The following is a 16,834-nucleotide window of genomic DNA, read 5'->3' as shown; positions in this document are numbered from 1 at the left end:
AAATAATTCCAATGAAAAGGTTTCCAAGCGCCTATTATATGTCAAAAACGGTTCACCGTACGGATTTCAACAATGAGCAAAACCCATAGTCAGCTATAAAAGGTCCCAAAATGACAAAAAAAATCAACTGAACTTACGGCTTAATTTATGTAGTAAAAAGGAACGAAAAACAAATGTGTAACACCGACATCAACAAACGACAACCACTGAATTACAGGCTCCTGACTTAGGATAGGCACATACATTCAGAATGTGGCGAGGTTAGACATGTAAGCGTTATACCAGCCTTCCTCCTTACATGGGACAGTGGTGTAACAGTGCAACATAAGAAGACTATAAAAATCAACAATGTCGGTATTTTCTTGCCATTACTGCAGTATTTCAAGAAGTAATTTCTCTCCAGTTGTACCAGTACCAACTAACAACTTGAAATCAAACCTATGCTTGAGAGGATTTATAACATCAAATTTAAAATGTCGTGTTTTAAGCCAGTACCATCGTCGCAGTGACATAGTTTTTCGTTGGTCACCTTTTGAAAAAACTTACTTTGAATACAATTGTTAAGTACTCTCCTAGACTAAAATCAACATATTATACATACACTTTTCTTAGTTCATTATTGAAGAATGCATAGTTACATCTGTGTTTAGGGCGGGTGTAATGTGTGCATAGGGGCGAGTGTCTTTGTTTATATTTTCAACTCAATGACGTTTTACTATTTCATTTCTGTTATGCTGTCTAAAGATGGACAATGATTTGGTCGATTACTATCATAAACACTTTTATATTGCATTCTAAATTATCCTCATAGCGTATATTCATAAAGTATGGGGTTTCCTTATTGTTCAAGACCGTACAGTGATATTATAGTTGTTAACTGCTGTGTAATTTGTTTTCTTGTTGAGAGTTGGTTCATTCGCAATTATATATTCTTTTTTATATATTTATTTGAGGGAGAACGCTGTTAAATTATTTACATCTTATTTTAGGGACTGTTATAGCGAAGCTGAGTGCACGTGGTGCGAGTATACAGACCTTGGACAAAAAATTGCTACGCCTTGTTGTAGACTAAACGAAGATTGTTATTTTGGAAAAACAAAGCCTGATAAAAGAGATACATGTGGTAAGTGTTATATCTGATTTCGAAGAAGGCTATTCCGTTAAACGCTGACATCATAAAATTTGTATTCCTGGAACATAGGGAAAAAACACTTAGAAACACTTGGAACAATATGAGTTCAAAAAAGCAACTTCAAAATTATAATCAAGTGAGAAATGTAAACTTGGAAAAATACAAGGCTTTTAATTTCGTACACCAGACCCAACAGTGACGCTCATGTATCAACAGTTGAAAGTCGAACTGATTGTTAATGAGAGATCTTCACAATATAAACACACAATCAATTTAAAACGAACACATGTACAGCCTTCAACCACGATACAAAAGAATACGTACATAAGGATGATTTATACCTCTTTGTCGTATTTAGTATTGAAAAATTCAAGGCAGGCACAACCATCTTTTTTCCGACGTAGTCGGTATAGTTTCGGTTTGTGCTCTTTGAACTTGAGGACGCTTAACTATGGCAACAGGATACGCGAAAATCCTGTTTGTGATTGGACAAAATGCTGTCATGGTGGGTAATTTGGTTGTGTTTGAAAAAACGTCTCGAAAATTATGTCGTGATGGAAAGCGAGTGAAAAAACTATAAATATTTGAACTAGATCTTACAAAGATTTATATTTTTATCAAAATAATTGTTTCTCTAATAACTCTTTGCATCCATGACAGCTGTTTATTCGGGACAATTATATAATTTTTAATGTAAACTTTTTTGTACGAACGTACATGACTTTTAGAACGCACCTACGCATGTGAGATTTCCGCGGGGTTTTGGTGAATGCAAACAGAACGATACTTCTTATACTACCAATAGTTTCTAGCTTTGTTAACCATGAATTAAGTTAATGTAAACAGTAGTGTATTTGTTTCTTGTTATTTGCACTGTTTTTTTTGACAAATAAAATTTGTAGGTGTCATCACAATATTCTATAAATTATACTGCCTTAATATAACCAGAGTTAGCAAAGAATGTCTTGTAGTTACATTCAGATGGAGGTTTTATTAAAGAGGTCCTGCATCATACCAAAGCTTCATAAAATTCCGTACAAACAACGGTATATTGCTGGCTCATCTTCATGTTCCATTAAAGAATTGTCTATTAGATTGACTAAAATTCTGTCCGCAGTGAAAGAGGGTCTTCAGAAATACTGTGAAACTGTTTACTCGCGTAGTGGTATTAACCATATGTGGATTCTTAAAAATTCTAAAGAACTTCTAGACAATTTCAAATCTCGGTCTCTTTCTGAAATAAGTTACATCAAAACTTGATTTTTCAACCCTGTTTACCACCATTCCCCATGTAAAATTGAAAATTTGCCTAAAAGAAATTATCCACAATGCCTTTCAACATAAAAATGGTAGCATACGCTATAAATTTATTACTTTGGGATTTCATAAAGCATATTTCGTTAAAAGTGACAAACAAAAAGGTAAATCATGCTACACAGAAGAACAAGTAGTCAGTATGCTGGAGTTTCTTATCGACAACATATTTGTTGAGTTTGGAGGTAGACTTTTCCAACAAATTGTCGGCATTCCTATGGGAACAAACTGTGCGCCTCTTCTTGCCGACCTCTTCTTATTTTCATATGAATCGGAGTTCCTCCAGACACTTGTCAAAAACAAGAGGATCAAAGAAGCCAGATTATTTAATTTCACTTTCAGATATATTGATGATGTTCTTTCCTAAAACAATCCGAACTTTTCTGATTGGGTTCCATTAATATATCCCCCAGAACTCGAGATTAAAGAAACAACAGACACGGCTTCCTCCGCCTCGTTTTTAGACTTATATCTCGAATTTGACTTACACAGTCTTCTCAGTACCAGAATCTATGACAAACGAGACGATTTTAATTTCGGAATTATAAATTTCCCCCACCTTAGTAGCAATATACCAACTTCACCTGCATATGGGATATATATTTCCCAACTAATTCGATATTCAAGAGCTTGCAGCTCCTACTCAGACTTTGTAAAACGTCATCAGTGTCTGAGTAGAAAGTTGATGAACCAGGGGTATGTCAAAGAACGTCTCGTCCTTTTTCTAAAAAAGTTCATCGGAAGGTACCAAGACCTTGTTGATAAATATTCCGTATCAACTTCTCAAATAATACACGATGATCTTGATGTATAGATGCTGCGTACTGATGTTGTGTATCATCTTAACAACATGTTTTATTGTTCTTTTATTTGTTTTTGTTCTATTATTAAGATTACTTTTACTGTTGAATTGTTTAATAATCCATGTGTTCGTAGATAGTAGATGTTTTTGTGTCCTGTTAAATTAAAAGTTTTGGATTCTCATAAATTCTACTTTTGGACTAGTTTGAATCTCGGTCTATTTCTGTAATTTATTTTTACATACTTTTGATTTTTAACCCTGTATGTGTACATTGCCTATGTAAATTCTAAAATTGTTTGTATGCACATTGAACGACAAATTTATGTGACGTATATATTTTTTCTGACGTCAGACACTCAAATCAATCCATGTGTTCGTAGATAGTAAATGTTTTTGTGTCCTGTTAAATTGTTCCTTTTAAAAGTTTTGGATTCTCATAAATTCTATGTATAACTTTTGGACTAGTTTGAATCTCGGTCTATTTCTATAATTTATTCTTACATACTTTTGATTTTTTAACCCTGTATGCGTACATTGCCTATGTAAATTTTAAAATTGTTTGTATACACATTGAACGACAAATTTATGTGACGTATATAACTTTTCTGACGTCAGACACTCAAATCAATCCATGTGTTCGTAGATAGTAGATGTTTTTGTGTCCTGTTAAATTGTTCCTTTTAAAATTGTTATACGATGATGACTGATGTACCCATATTTTGACTATTTTATTAATTGTGACTGTTTATTTAACGCATCATGTAAATGTAGCGGAATTTGATGAGACTGTTATTAAAGTGAGAGGGTTAGCGCTATAGAACCAGGTTTAATCCACCCATTTCTACATTTGAAAATGCCTGTACCAAGTCAGGAATATGACAGTTCTTGTCCATTCGTTTTTGATGCGTTTTGTTTTTTGATTTTGCCATGTGATTATGGACTTTCCAAATTGATTTTCCTCTGAGTTCAGTATTTTTGTGATTTTACTTTTTAGTCATTGTGCTTCTGAAGGTTATCGAAATGATAGTTTTAAACATAATTATACTCAATTTAAATACGTCGGATATCTTTTTTAAAGATAGTTCTTGTTATTTTTAAGCCAACTCTAAAAAAAAATGATGATACACGAATGATCTGAAAATGTTTAAAGTAACAACCCTTCATCCAAATAACAATCTATAAAAGCAAACCATTATAGGCCAATGTACGGCCTTCAACACGGAGCCTTGACCAGAAGAGAAAAAAAAATCACGAAGAAAAATCTGAATATCAAGGCTTTAACATCATTGTGATAAAACAAACTAAAAAAGCTAACAAACACATACATTTGTTTCACAGATTTTTTTAATTCTAAAAAGGTTTTTTTTTCTGACGTTTTCTAATAGTCTCTTCAGCAAACTGTGGATATAAATGATTGGACAAGGTATAGCATCAATTGCAACTAGACCTGTGTATTAAAAGTAAAGCCCTTTAAACAATTGTATTAGTGATTTCGAGAACATAAATTGAAAATACAAAAGTATTATTTTTTTCTTCTACAACGAGCAATATGTCAAGTCATTCTGAAATAATCTTTTCTTCAACATTATTGAAAAAATGTATGTGCTTTTTAAATACTTCCATTAAAACAGGACAAAGACGCTGTTGAAACCTCTTATTCGTTCATAAAATGCCATATAAGCATAATCAATGTCCGTGTGGTATCGTTTTGTACACAATAAAAGATGCCATTAAAATGCTTATAACATTTTGAAACTGATTAATTTTTCGGAAAATTTAACTTTTTTTTCTTTATTTATTTCAGCGCCCCTTTCGACACCAACCCAAGCTAAAGGACATGATTCATATACAATAATTGGGATAGTAAGTGGATCAGGGGTTGCTGGAATAATACTAACTCTTATTGTGTTTGGTGGGGTAAAGTACTTTAAAATTTGTGGTAGAAAAGATGAAATAGATCCATATATAGATGCTATTGATGATCTGGAACTCCCCCAATACACAGAAAAGCAAGAAAGTAAAGGTTCAGAGTTTACGGGCAAGGCTAATCAAAACTTTTATAATGGCTTTAATTAATGATATATTCGCATATTGTAGCTTACATTAACCATTTAATACATGATGATGTGTATCTGATAATCGGGCACAAAACTGTAATACATCTATTTTTTTCATGTTAAACCTCTACAATTCCAATAAAATTATTATGACTGTTGTCTATTAGAATGAAAATAAAAGTTTCAAACATCTTAAATAGCAATAAATATTTCATCCAAATGATTAGTCAAATATGTCAGAAAGCACAGAAAAAAACGAATTATACAGTAACTAATAGCATGGTGCATTCAACTGTAATCAATCCTTATATTATATTGTAAAGCTAGATGTACTATTTTTGTCCTCTCTCTCTCTCTCTCTCTCTCTCTCTCTCTCTCTCTCTCTCTCTCTCTCTCTCTCTCTCTCTCTCTCTCTCTCTCTCTCAATATCAGAAATGAGATTTATATGTGATGTTTGATTCATGTTTAATATTCACCTTTTATACATTGTGACAGGATGAAGAGTTGTCTTATTGGCACTCATACCACATCTTCTTCTTCATATTATTACTTGTTTTTGTCTGATTGTATTATTGAGTACTGCAATTTTATGAGTATTTGACTTTAGTTAAAATGTGTTTTTTTTATGTCTGAATTGGTCTATTTAGTATTATGATTTGATAAGTATTTCACTTAAGATAAAACTGAAAGTGTCCAAGTAATAAACAATCGTTGCAATATAAGACTATATATGTATAATATTCTTTATGTTGTATGCTTTTTTGAAATGTACTATTATTTTAAAAATAAATACAGCACTTAGTATTATGTTGAATTAAATGTATGTGTTTTGTGTTGCTTAGCGTCATATGACAATCAAGTTTTCAGTATTATGTTTCAATATGTGGTTTGTTTTGCTTAGCGTCTTGATTCTTGATGAAATCTTACATTGAATTCAAACACATTATCTTATATTCTGCATAATTATCTACTTGAATGAAGGATGGGAATTTCGATAAACGGAAACTAGTAAATGAAGATATTAAAAAAAAGTTTAATTTGTTTGGCAATAAGTCTTCTTAATATCCCACCAAAAGTTTGTAGAAGATGTGTTTTACCTTTCCACGCTTCTTTCATGTATAAATAGATGGGTACTTGAGACCTTAGTTCAACCGAATTTATTCATCATACTTAAGACAAGGGTATATCCTACACTTTTCTTTTTTTTTTCTTTTTAAATCACCTGGCCCATTGAACCAAATGAGCTTTTATCATCACTTGCGTCCGTCGTCGGTCGTCCGTCGTCTGTTGTCTGTCGTCGGTCGTTAACTTTTACAAAAGTCGTCTCCTACTGGGCCAATTTAACCATACTTGGCCACAACCATCATTGCGGTATGTAGTTTAAAAAAATGTGTCCGATGACCCTGATTGCCAACACAGATGGCTGTCATGTCTAAAAATAGAACATAGGGGTACAATATAGACTTTGGCTTATATCTCTGAAACCAAGCATTTAGATCAAATCTGCCATTATGATTTTTTTATAAGGTCATCATATATCTGCCCTGCAATTTTCAGACAAATCGGACAACCCGTTGTTTGTTTGCTAACACCTGAATTGGTTTTTTTACTAAGAATATTTTGCAGTTTTTATTTATTATTTTGAATCATATCATAGATAGAGATAAACTGTAAACAGCAATAATACTGAGCAAAGTAAGATCAACAAACAAGTTACAATGACCAAAATGGTCAATTGTCTCCTTTAGGTGTCATTGTCCTTTATTGTAAAAAAAAAATTAACAAGATATTGTAAAAGAGTAGGTACAGTAAGACCCCTTTTTTTGCCCCAAAATATACAGTTTTACAAATTTGTTGAAATGTAAACGTAAGTTATTTATTGGAAAGTAGAATGCTTCTGCTTTATATTGGGCTGTTTTTGACAATACAAAAAAAATTAAGAATGGAAATGGGGAATGTATCAAAGAGATAACAACCCAACCATAGAAAAACAACAGCAGAAGGTCACCAACAGGTCTTCAATGTAACGAGAAATTCCCGCACCCGGAGGCGTCCTTCAGCTGGCCCCTAAACAAATATATACTAGTTCAGTGATAATGAACGCCATACTAATTTCCAAATTGTACACAAGAAACTAAAATTAAAATAGTACAAGACTAACAAAGACCAGAGGCTCCTGACTTGGGACAGGCTAAAAAATGCGGCGGTGTTAAACATGTTTATGAGATCTCAACCCTCCACCTATACCTCTAGCCAATGTAGAAAAGTAAACGCATAACAATACGTACATTTAAAATTCAATTCAAGAGAAGTCCGAGTCTGGTGTCAGAAGGTGTAACCAAAGAAAATAAGCAAAAAGACAATTATACATAAATAACAACAGACTACTAGCAGTTAACTGACATGCCAGGTCCAGACTTCAATTGAACTGATTGAAAGATTATGATTTCATCATATGAATATCAAGCACAATCCTTCCCGTTAGGGGTTTAGTATCATATCATCATAACATATATGAGGAGAACATAACCCGTATGCATATATACCGGGTATTAGCATCATTGAGTCATGCTAAATTACTGAAATCTTGAACATTTGAGTTAAATTCTAGACGGTTTCCGTCTTAAATGAAAGTGACCGAATTTGTGTTCATTCTTTATATTGAATTGTAAGTTGTATTTGATAATAATACATAACATATATAAAGGTTGAGGATGAACACGGATGTAGCCATTTTCATTTTTGACAAAAAAACATCTTAAAAGTGTCATTTTTTGGCATATTTGATTGATTTTTCATATTTATGTTTGAATCGGAGCGTTTTTAATGACTAAATCGGTTAAAATCTTTCACATAAACTAATTGAATCACTTGAATAGACTTAAGTGTTAAAAAGTATCCAAAATTTTTCGTCAGATGAACCTGTGATTTGAGGCCAACACCGGCCATTGTCGGACCTACTCCTTTTTTGTTATCTTCTCCTCTGAAACTATTTAAACAAATTAAACCACACTTGATAACAATCAGGATTAGGGTATGTAGTTTTAACAATGTGTCTTATGACCCCGCCATAGGGGTAACATGCAGTTTTGGGCTTACATCTCTGAAATAAGGTAGCACTCCACAGTTTGGCGTGTAGTTTCGCATTCTGATCCATGTCGATTTTTCAAATATAATAGTGTAAAATAAAATTAATTTTTGGATAGCTGAAGATTGAAATAGCCTTTATTGTGGGTTTGTAGGAATATCCAGATTATGTAATAAATGTAATATGGGCTGTTTTCTATATGACAGTCCATATTTTCATATCCCTACCAAATACTGGTCCGGCAATTATTGTAAAGTTTTTCCCAATTTTTTGTCGCACGAACTTTGCGATTAAATTTTACAATAAAAATGAAACGAAAGACACCCATTTTTTATTTTATCTGAAAATGTATCACTAAAAGGCATTGAAATTCTAGTCTGAATCAAATTTTTGGGGAATATGTGACATGTTTAACCCTCTTTTTGCAATATTCTATGGTAAATAAATACAGACTGTTGCCATGGATACACTAAAAAGGAATTATATTTCACCATTTTAACTTTTAAAAATCAAATGTATTGAAGATACTTATTACAAACATATGCACAGGTATCACACAAACAGTTTAGTTAGCTGAAAAAGAACATGATAAAACATTTTGTGGTTCAATTTTAATGTTTTTTTTTATCTAACTGTAGAGTGCATTTAGAGAAAATTTGACATTGTATAAAATTTCCATCATGAACTTTTCAGACGAATCAGACTAACCGTTGATGGGTTGCTCCCCTGAATTAGTAAACTAAGGAAACTTTGCAGTTTTTGGTTATTATCTTGAATATTATTATAGATAGAGATAAACTGTAAACAGCATGAATGTTCAGAAAAGTAAGATCTTAAAATAAGTCAACACGACCAAAATGTAAATTGGCCACCCTAAGGAGTTATTGCTCTTGAAAGACAAATTTAACTGTTTTCTTAAATGTTTTGTAATCTTTTTCAAAAGTTCTCCAGAAGCAACTGAGACAAATTTAACCAAACTTTGCCACAATCAGCATAAGGATATTTAGTTTTAAAATGTGACCAACTAGCATGACAGTCATGGCTAAAAATAGAACATAGGGGAAAATGCAGTTTTTGACTGATATCTATGAATCTAAAGCAAATTTAATGTAATAGCTGCGTTATTTCATGCACCAATTATAAATAAAAATATCAGGTGAGCGACATAGGCTCCTTGAACCTTCTATTTTTATCTCGTTATAGTTTCATTTTGTATTATAATAGATGAACCAATAAAGATTTTAAAATATCAAGCCGTAAACCTTACAACATACTTCGTGGAGTATGAGACAAGACTAATAATCTGTCAATTGTTTCCCAGACATAAATAAGCATCCCATCTACAAACAACTCATCAGTGACGCTCGAATAAAAAAATGTTAAAAATACCAAATGAAGTACGAAGGTTGAAGAACATTGAGGACCAAAAATTCTTAAGGTAGAAATGCATTAGTATTAAAAAAAAAGTTTTGTAAGCATTTGATTTATAACTATGAACATATCAATGATATCTGAAGATAAATCATTCATCTCTTCCCTATAAAGTAGACAGAATCTACACCTAACGTCTCCGTTCACCCTATTGACCGAAACATTTTCTTTCGTTTTATACTACTCAGCTTATAATGATACTATTCTCAGAGTGAAACTAATCGGCGTTGGTCTACTAACCTAAGCAGCATGAAGAATGTAACATTAGAAGCAGGATCATATTACCTTTCAAGCTTACATGAATTCAGCCCCGATGTGTTTTGAGTTTCATAAAGTTCAATGTTTAGTTTTCTGTCAATGTTTTATGTAGCCTTGTTTAATCCTTGTGTCGTTTGTTGTCATGGCGTTGGCAAGTTTTTTATATTTTGGAGTTTTGGATGTCTCCTTCGTTCGCCTTTCTTGAGTCGACACTTTTACAGTAACTATAATGACCTTGTTGACTGGTGCGATATATAAGTGTCCCAACTCACTAACAACATGGTATCGCAGGTATAGATCTTGAGTTACCAAAAAAGTTGTCTAATCGTTAATTTTATGTTTTTGTCCTATCCCCAATTGGAATATTCAACTTGTTGTGAACTGGCTCCTATTGGAGCTCATACAATTGCTTCTGTTTTATTTGTTACCTTGAATTGTCTTCTTGGTCGATTTATGAGATTTGTGTATCGATAAACCACATATAAATAATATTTATCAAGAAATGTAGACGGTCAATTTTATAACTAATTACATTATTTCTTCCCACTTGAGTATGTGCTGTAAGACTTGAATTTCTCAATGAAGAGTTAGGTGTAATCTTGTTTTTATAGTTTAGAGGTTTGTTTGAGTCAAGTTCATTCAAGGTTTAGTGGTTTACATGATCATACTTTTCATCATAATATATATAACTTTGAGATAATCACGATTGTAAAACAAGCAAAATTATAGTGTTTTTCGAATTTGAATCACATAGAAACGCAAAAAAGAATATCAATCAAAAATACAAGAATCTAAAAAGTTCTAAAACTTAAAACAGAAGTTTCAAAAAATATTAGATACCTATAAAAGAGAAGAAAAACAGACAATTCTAAAAGAACAAAATCGAACGAAAGTCACATATCAAATAGCAAGAAATAAGAACATCATGGTGTATCCTAACTCTTCTGTCAGCAACTGCATGTGTTAATAACAATGACTTTTAAAAATTGTAAAACTAAATATTTGATGTCAACAGAATTGGAAGATGTTGTTTGATTAAAGATCAAAATAGTATCTACTATTTAAACATTCGGTTAAAATCATAAATTCTTATTTATTAAATAACGTAAGAGCTTTTCTTCTATGTAAGGCAGTGAAATGTGTTGGTATAGTAGAAAAACCTATTCAATGAATCATGAGATACAAATTGTATATCATCAAAATCTTGGAAGGTAACAGTAGAGAAAATTTGGGTTTCCCTTGACAAATTCATTCCCTAAATAATCTTCACATGAATAGTCGGAAATATATCACATTACGTTAGCGTTTAACCTATAGAACTATTTTTTTTAAATTTACCCGTACTCTACTTTATATTTCGGTCCGATGCACATTTAAAGATTCTAAAAATAAGTTAACATAATTAGGATTTTGTATAATAAGTTTTGATCATTTACATTATTTGCAGTCACCCAAGGTAATTCAATTTTTCATTGAGATTTTTGAGATTGCTTTTAAAAATTATCAAAATATTCATGAGAATCTGTAATTTTTTTTAACCTTTAACCTACCAACTGTTTGAATGATGTAAACAAAATGTTTGGTACGCATTGGCGGGTCCGGGAATCAAAGGGTGTTTTTCGTTTTTATTGTTGTTTTCAATTGTCTATTCCTTTAACCTTTAGTACATTTCATGTTGTTCCGAGGTTGGAACCCACTTTTCAAAACTACCGTATCCGCGCTTGGATACGTGTATTATAATATGTGTATCCATAGCTTTTAACTTAGTTTATCTCTCTGAAGGTAGCTAGTCACCAGCAGATATCGAATGAGAATTTTCTCAAAACTTTCCCGTCTTAATGCAGGGACTGCAGATTGGTATAATGATCTAAATTGCAAGACAATTTTTATACACATAAAACTAAAAAAATCGAAAACCTATATCAATAAATCTTCGTTCATGCTGTACAACGTACTGGAATTTATTGGCAACTTTTTTTCATAAGTCAACAGCTTTCGATTTATAAAATTAACATAGCATATTTTCTGAATTATGTAATTGCTTTATTGCAGTGGTATCTGAATATTTAAATAGTCGAAAAGTACCGTGTTTAATACAATGTCACATGTCCTTTGCCTCATATTGCTATTGTTTAAAACGTGCTCTCAACATTTAAATTTAGGACAAACCTTTTTTTACAGATATAAAAAATCTTTTCTCATAATCAATTTCTCATTAAATAAAATTGAGAAAGAAAATGGTGATTGTGTCAAAGCGACAACCACCCGACCATAGAGCAGACAACATCATGCTTATATTTCTTATATACAAACTCATCATGAAAATGTACCTTGAAGGTAGATTATCTATATACTTTTTTACATATAAATTGTAAAAGCTTGAGATGAAAGATTAGCTTTTATATCTTATCATATGTGGAAGCCATATTCTGTAAAACAAACCTCAATGTTATTTTCTCTCATTGGATTGTTAGAGAGGAGCAATGCTCACCACTTAGGGAGTGTGGTTCTCGACCAACACCAACCCTTATTGTTAATTTTAAGTAGCTAATTTCAATATTATAAGGTTTATAATTAGTTACTTCTTTATTTTGCATATGTAAATGTGATTTCCTCATGTGTATCCTTGCATAAAGAAAATAACTGGGAGATAATATTCAAGTAAATGTTGTTTATTTCGGTCAAGCAACTGATAGCTTTTGTAATTGCTATAAAACCCTTAACTATTGTCTTAATACAGTGTCAAAGAATGAATGAGTTGAAAGTAAACTTACATGACTTTAGTTGCAGAAATGTAACATTTTTAACGGGAACTCTTAAACCAGCAGTTGTCTTTCTTCTATAAAACATTGATCTCACATGTGAGACGTAGAAAAGCCTAAGTTAATTTATAATTATGAACATATCAATGGTAATTCAAGATAAACCATTCATTTTTTCCCAATATAGCAGACAGATATTACAATGAATGTCTCCGTCAACCCTATTAACTGAAAGTTTTGCTTTCGTTTTATACTACTCAGCTTTAAATGATACTCTTCTCTGAATGAAACTAATCGGCGTTGGTCTACTAACCATAAGCAACATGAAGGATCTAACATTAGAAGCACGATCATCCTACCTATTCATAGTACCTATGATCAGCCCCGATGTGATATGAGTTTCATGTTGTTCCATGTTCAGTTTTCTTTCAGTGTTTTGTGTAGTCTTGTTCAATCCTTCTATCGTTTGTTGTCATGGCGTTGTCAATTTTTAGACTTTTGAGTTTTGAAGGTCCCCTTTGTTTGCCTTTCTTAAGTCGACAGTTTTACAGTCACTAGCATGACCTTGTTGACTGGTACGATTTATAGGTGCCCCAACTCATTAACGTTATTGCCTCTGTTTTACTTGTAACCTTGAATTGTCTTCTTAATCGATTGTTAAGATTTGTGCATCGATAAACCATATAAATAATATTTATCAAGAAATGTAGACGATCAATTGCATAACTGATGCTAGTATTTATTCCCACTCGAGTATGTGCTGTAAGACTTGAATTTCTCAATGAAGAGTTAGGGTGTAATCTTGTTTTTATAGTTTAGAGGTTTGTTTGGGTCAAGCCCATTCAAGGTTAAGAGGTTTACATGATCATACTTTTCATCATATTATATACTTTGAGCTGGTCATGATTGTAAAACAAGCAAAATTATAGTGATTTTAGAACTAGAAAAACATAGAAACGAAAAAAGAAGATCAAGGAAAAATACAAGAATCTTAAAATTCTAAAAATTAAAACAGAAGTTTTAAAAAATGTGCAATACCTATAAAAGAGAAGAAAAACACATTCCTATAAAAAAAAAGAACGAAAGTAAAAAAGCAAAAAATAAGAACATCATGTTGCATGTCCTTGCTTCTCTGTCAGCACCTGCATGTATTACAATGACTTTCAAAAATTGTAAAAATAAATATTTGATGTCAACGGATATGGAAGATGCTGTGTGATTAATGACCAAAATATTTACTTCTATTGAAAACATTATGTTTTAATTATAAATTCTTATTTATTGAATTACGTAAGAGGTTTTCTTCTATAGAAGGCAGTAAATGTGTTGATTTAATAGACAGACCTATTCAGTAAACCCAGAGATCTAAATTGTATGTCATCAAAACTATGGAAGGTTACAGTAGAGAGAGTTTGGGTTTTCCTTGACATATTCATTTCTGAAAGAATCTTGACAAAAATATCCGGAAAGATATCACATTACTATGGTGTTTAACCTATAGATTATTTAAATATACCCGACCTCTATATTATATTTCGGTCCGATGCACATTCAAAGATTCTAAAAATAAGTTAACATAATTGGGATTTTGTATAAAAAGTTTTGTTCATTTACATTATTTGCAGTCACCGAAGGTAAGTGATTTTTGTTTTGATTATGTAGAGCGCTGAATTCTCACTAAATTCATTGAAAAATATCAAAAGTTGGATTAAATTTACTACATATTAAAATTAACATTAATTTCTAGTTTGAAAGGTTGTTATTTAAGTAATTAGAGCGTATTCATATAATGATGGTGTTTCCTTCACACTGGGTAATAGATAAATGAACTATCTTAATTGCTTAGACATATTTCATGGATGGGTGTCCTTCTATTTCTGACAGTATAATGGTCGTGTTTGATTTTTCTCAAGTACAATTTGTGTGAAATATTCTTTTTGAATGGTGATTTTATATGGTAAAGGAACTGGTGTTCTGTTTTCTTAAAAAGTTTTTACACGTTGTCTCCAAATTGTGATTTTATTGTAGGTTTTCAATATTCTTTTTTTACCCTACCATCTATTTGAATGATGTTAACAAAATGTTTGATACGCATTGGCAGGTCCAGAAATCAAAGGGTGTTGACTCCCCTTTTTTCGTTTTTATTGCTGTTTTCAATAATCTATTTCTTTAACCATGTGCACGTTTCATGGTGTCCCGAGGCTGGTATCAACTTTTCAAAATGACCGCATCCGCGCTTGGATACGTTTATAATAAGATGTGTATCCATATCTTTTAACTTAGTTTGTCTCTCTGAGGGTAGCTAGTCTCCAGCAGATATCGAATGAGAAAACTTATTTTCTCAAAAATTTCACGTCTTAATACAGGGACTGTATTTTGTTATAATGATTTATTTTGCAAGAAAATTAATCAAATTCATACATTTAAAAACTGAAAAACAAAAATGAAGACCTAAATTAATCAATCTTCCTCATTGCTATAAAACACACTGAAATTTATTGGCAAAAAGCATTTGAAGCAATGATAACATATACAGTATCAAGCTGTTAATACGATTTGTATGTACTTTTTTCATAAATCAACAGCTTTTGATTTATAAAATTAACATAGCACATTTTCTGAATTATGTAACTGCTTTATCACAGTGGTATCTGAATGTTAAATAGCCGAAAAGTTTCGTATTTAATACAATGCCGCATGTCCTTTGTCTCATATTGCTACTGCTTAAAGCGGGCTATCAAAATTTAAATTTAGGACAAACCTATTTTTACAAAATTTTTAGATCTCATAATCTTTTTCTTATATTAATATTTTTATAAACAAACTCATCCTGACAATTTACCTCGGAGGTAGACTATCTATATACTTTTTTTTAACAAATGTACGCATTGTAAAAGCTTGAGATGAAAGCTGAGCTTTTACATCTTATCATATGTGAAAGCCATATTCTGTAAAACAAACTTCAATGTTATTTTCTCTCATTGTATTGTTAGAGAGGGCAATGCTCCTTAAAAAGTTAATAGAAGAATTTTCTAAATTTCAATTATTGTTTTGTCATAAACAAAAGGTGATAGAAACCATACGGATATTAAATCGCACAAGTCGAAAAAAAAGCTTACAACACTATGAGAGAAATAGCAATATACAAGTTACATATTCATAATAAAACATAGAATTCTAAAGTCTAAGCAACACGAAGCCCACTAAACATTTTGGTTATCGCATGTGCTCCGGAATGGTAATCAGATCCTGCTACACATGTGCCATCCGTTGTGTTGCTTATATTAGTTCAAACCCGATGATAAGTTTTTTTCGGGAGGTCATATTGCTGAATTTTGGTTACGACGATAGGAACAAATTCGTCGTCACCTGTGAAACAGATATTAAGAAACAGTAACTAGCATGTGATGGCATCCGTTAATTTGCGTAGGAATGAATTCAACCTCACCAATGTAGAAGTTTGTACGCGACAAATTGTAAGTAGCTAATTTTCAATATTATAAGGTTTATAATGTGTTACTTGTTTATTTTGCATAGGTAAATGGAATTCCCTCATTTGTATCCTGGCATAAAGGAAATAAACTGGTAGAAAATATTCAAATATGTTGTTCATTTCGGCCAAGCAACTGATAGATTTTGTAATTGCTATAACGTCCTAAACTATTGCCTTAAAACCGTATCATAAAATAAATAAGTTGAAAGCAAGCTTACATGACTTTAGTTGCAGAAATATAAAAAAAAATATATAACAAGAACTCTTAAATCGACAGTTGTCTTTCTTGTATAATATATTGATCTCACGTGTACACAATTTCAAAGCAGAAATACATAACGAACATTTTTGTTCTGTTTGAAACTATATATTAGCGAATTGACGCCCGATCATCCGAAAAGAATTCACAAACGCTTTAAACGAAAAACACTAATATGGTTATCCATAAAAACAAATCTTATAATCAAAAACTTTTAAAGCTGAACAAACGCATATGA

At 31.7% G+C, this 16,834-nt stretch overlaps 2 protein-coding genes across 2 annotated transcripts in view; both read left to right on the top strand.

Annotated features, from left to right (window-relative positions):
- Nucleotides 1-5,424, top strand: part of LOC134713523 (VWFA and cache domain-containing protein 1-like) — a 34,183-nt gene extending 28,759 nt beyond the window's left edge. The window contains exons 22-23 of the mRNA XM_063575196.1: nucleotides 990-1,123; nucleotides 5,053-5,424. Of these exons, the coding sequence (XP_063431266.1) occupies nucleotides 990-1,123; nucleotides 5,053-5,324 (406 nt within the window). The 3' untranslated portion in view covers nucleotides 5,325-5,424. The remainder of the gene's footprint in view (nucleotides 1-989; nucleotides 1,124-5,052) is intronic.
- A 6,026-nt stretch (nucleotides 5,425-11,450) lies between these two features.
- LOC134715489 (VWFA and cache domain-containing protein 1-like) overlaps nucleotides 11,451-16,834 on the top strand; it is a 53,302-nt gene continuing 47,918 nt past the window's right edge. The window contains exon 1 of the mRNA XM_063577696.1: nucleotides 11,451-11,538. The gene's annotated coding sequence lies outside the window, so the exon portion shown is untranslated. The remainder of the gene's footprint in view (nucleotides 11,539-16,834) is intronic.

This window comes from Mytilus trossulus, chromosome 1, assembly GCF_036588685.1.
Source record: "Mytilus trossulus isolate FHL-02 chromosome 1, PNRI_Mtr1.1.1.hap1, whole genome shotgun sequence".
NCBI classification, from domain to species: Eukaryota; Metazoa; Mollusca; class Bivalvia; order Mytilida; family Mytilidae; genus Mytilus; species Mytilus trossulus.
This window is presented reverse-complemented; position numbering and strand designations above follow the sequence as displayed.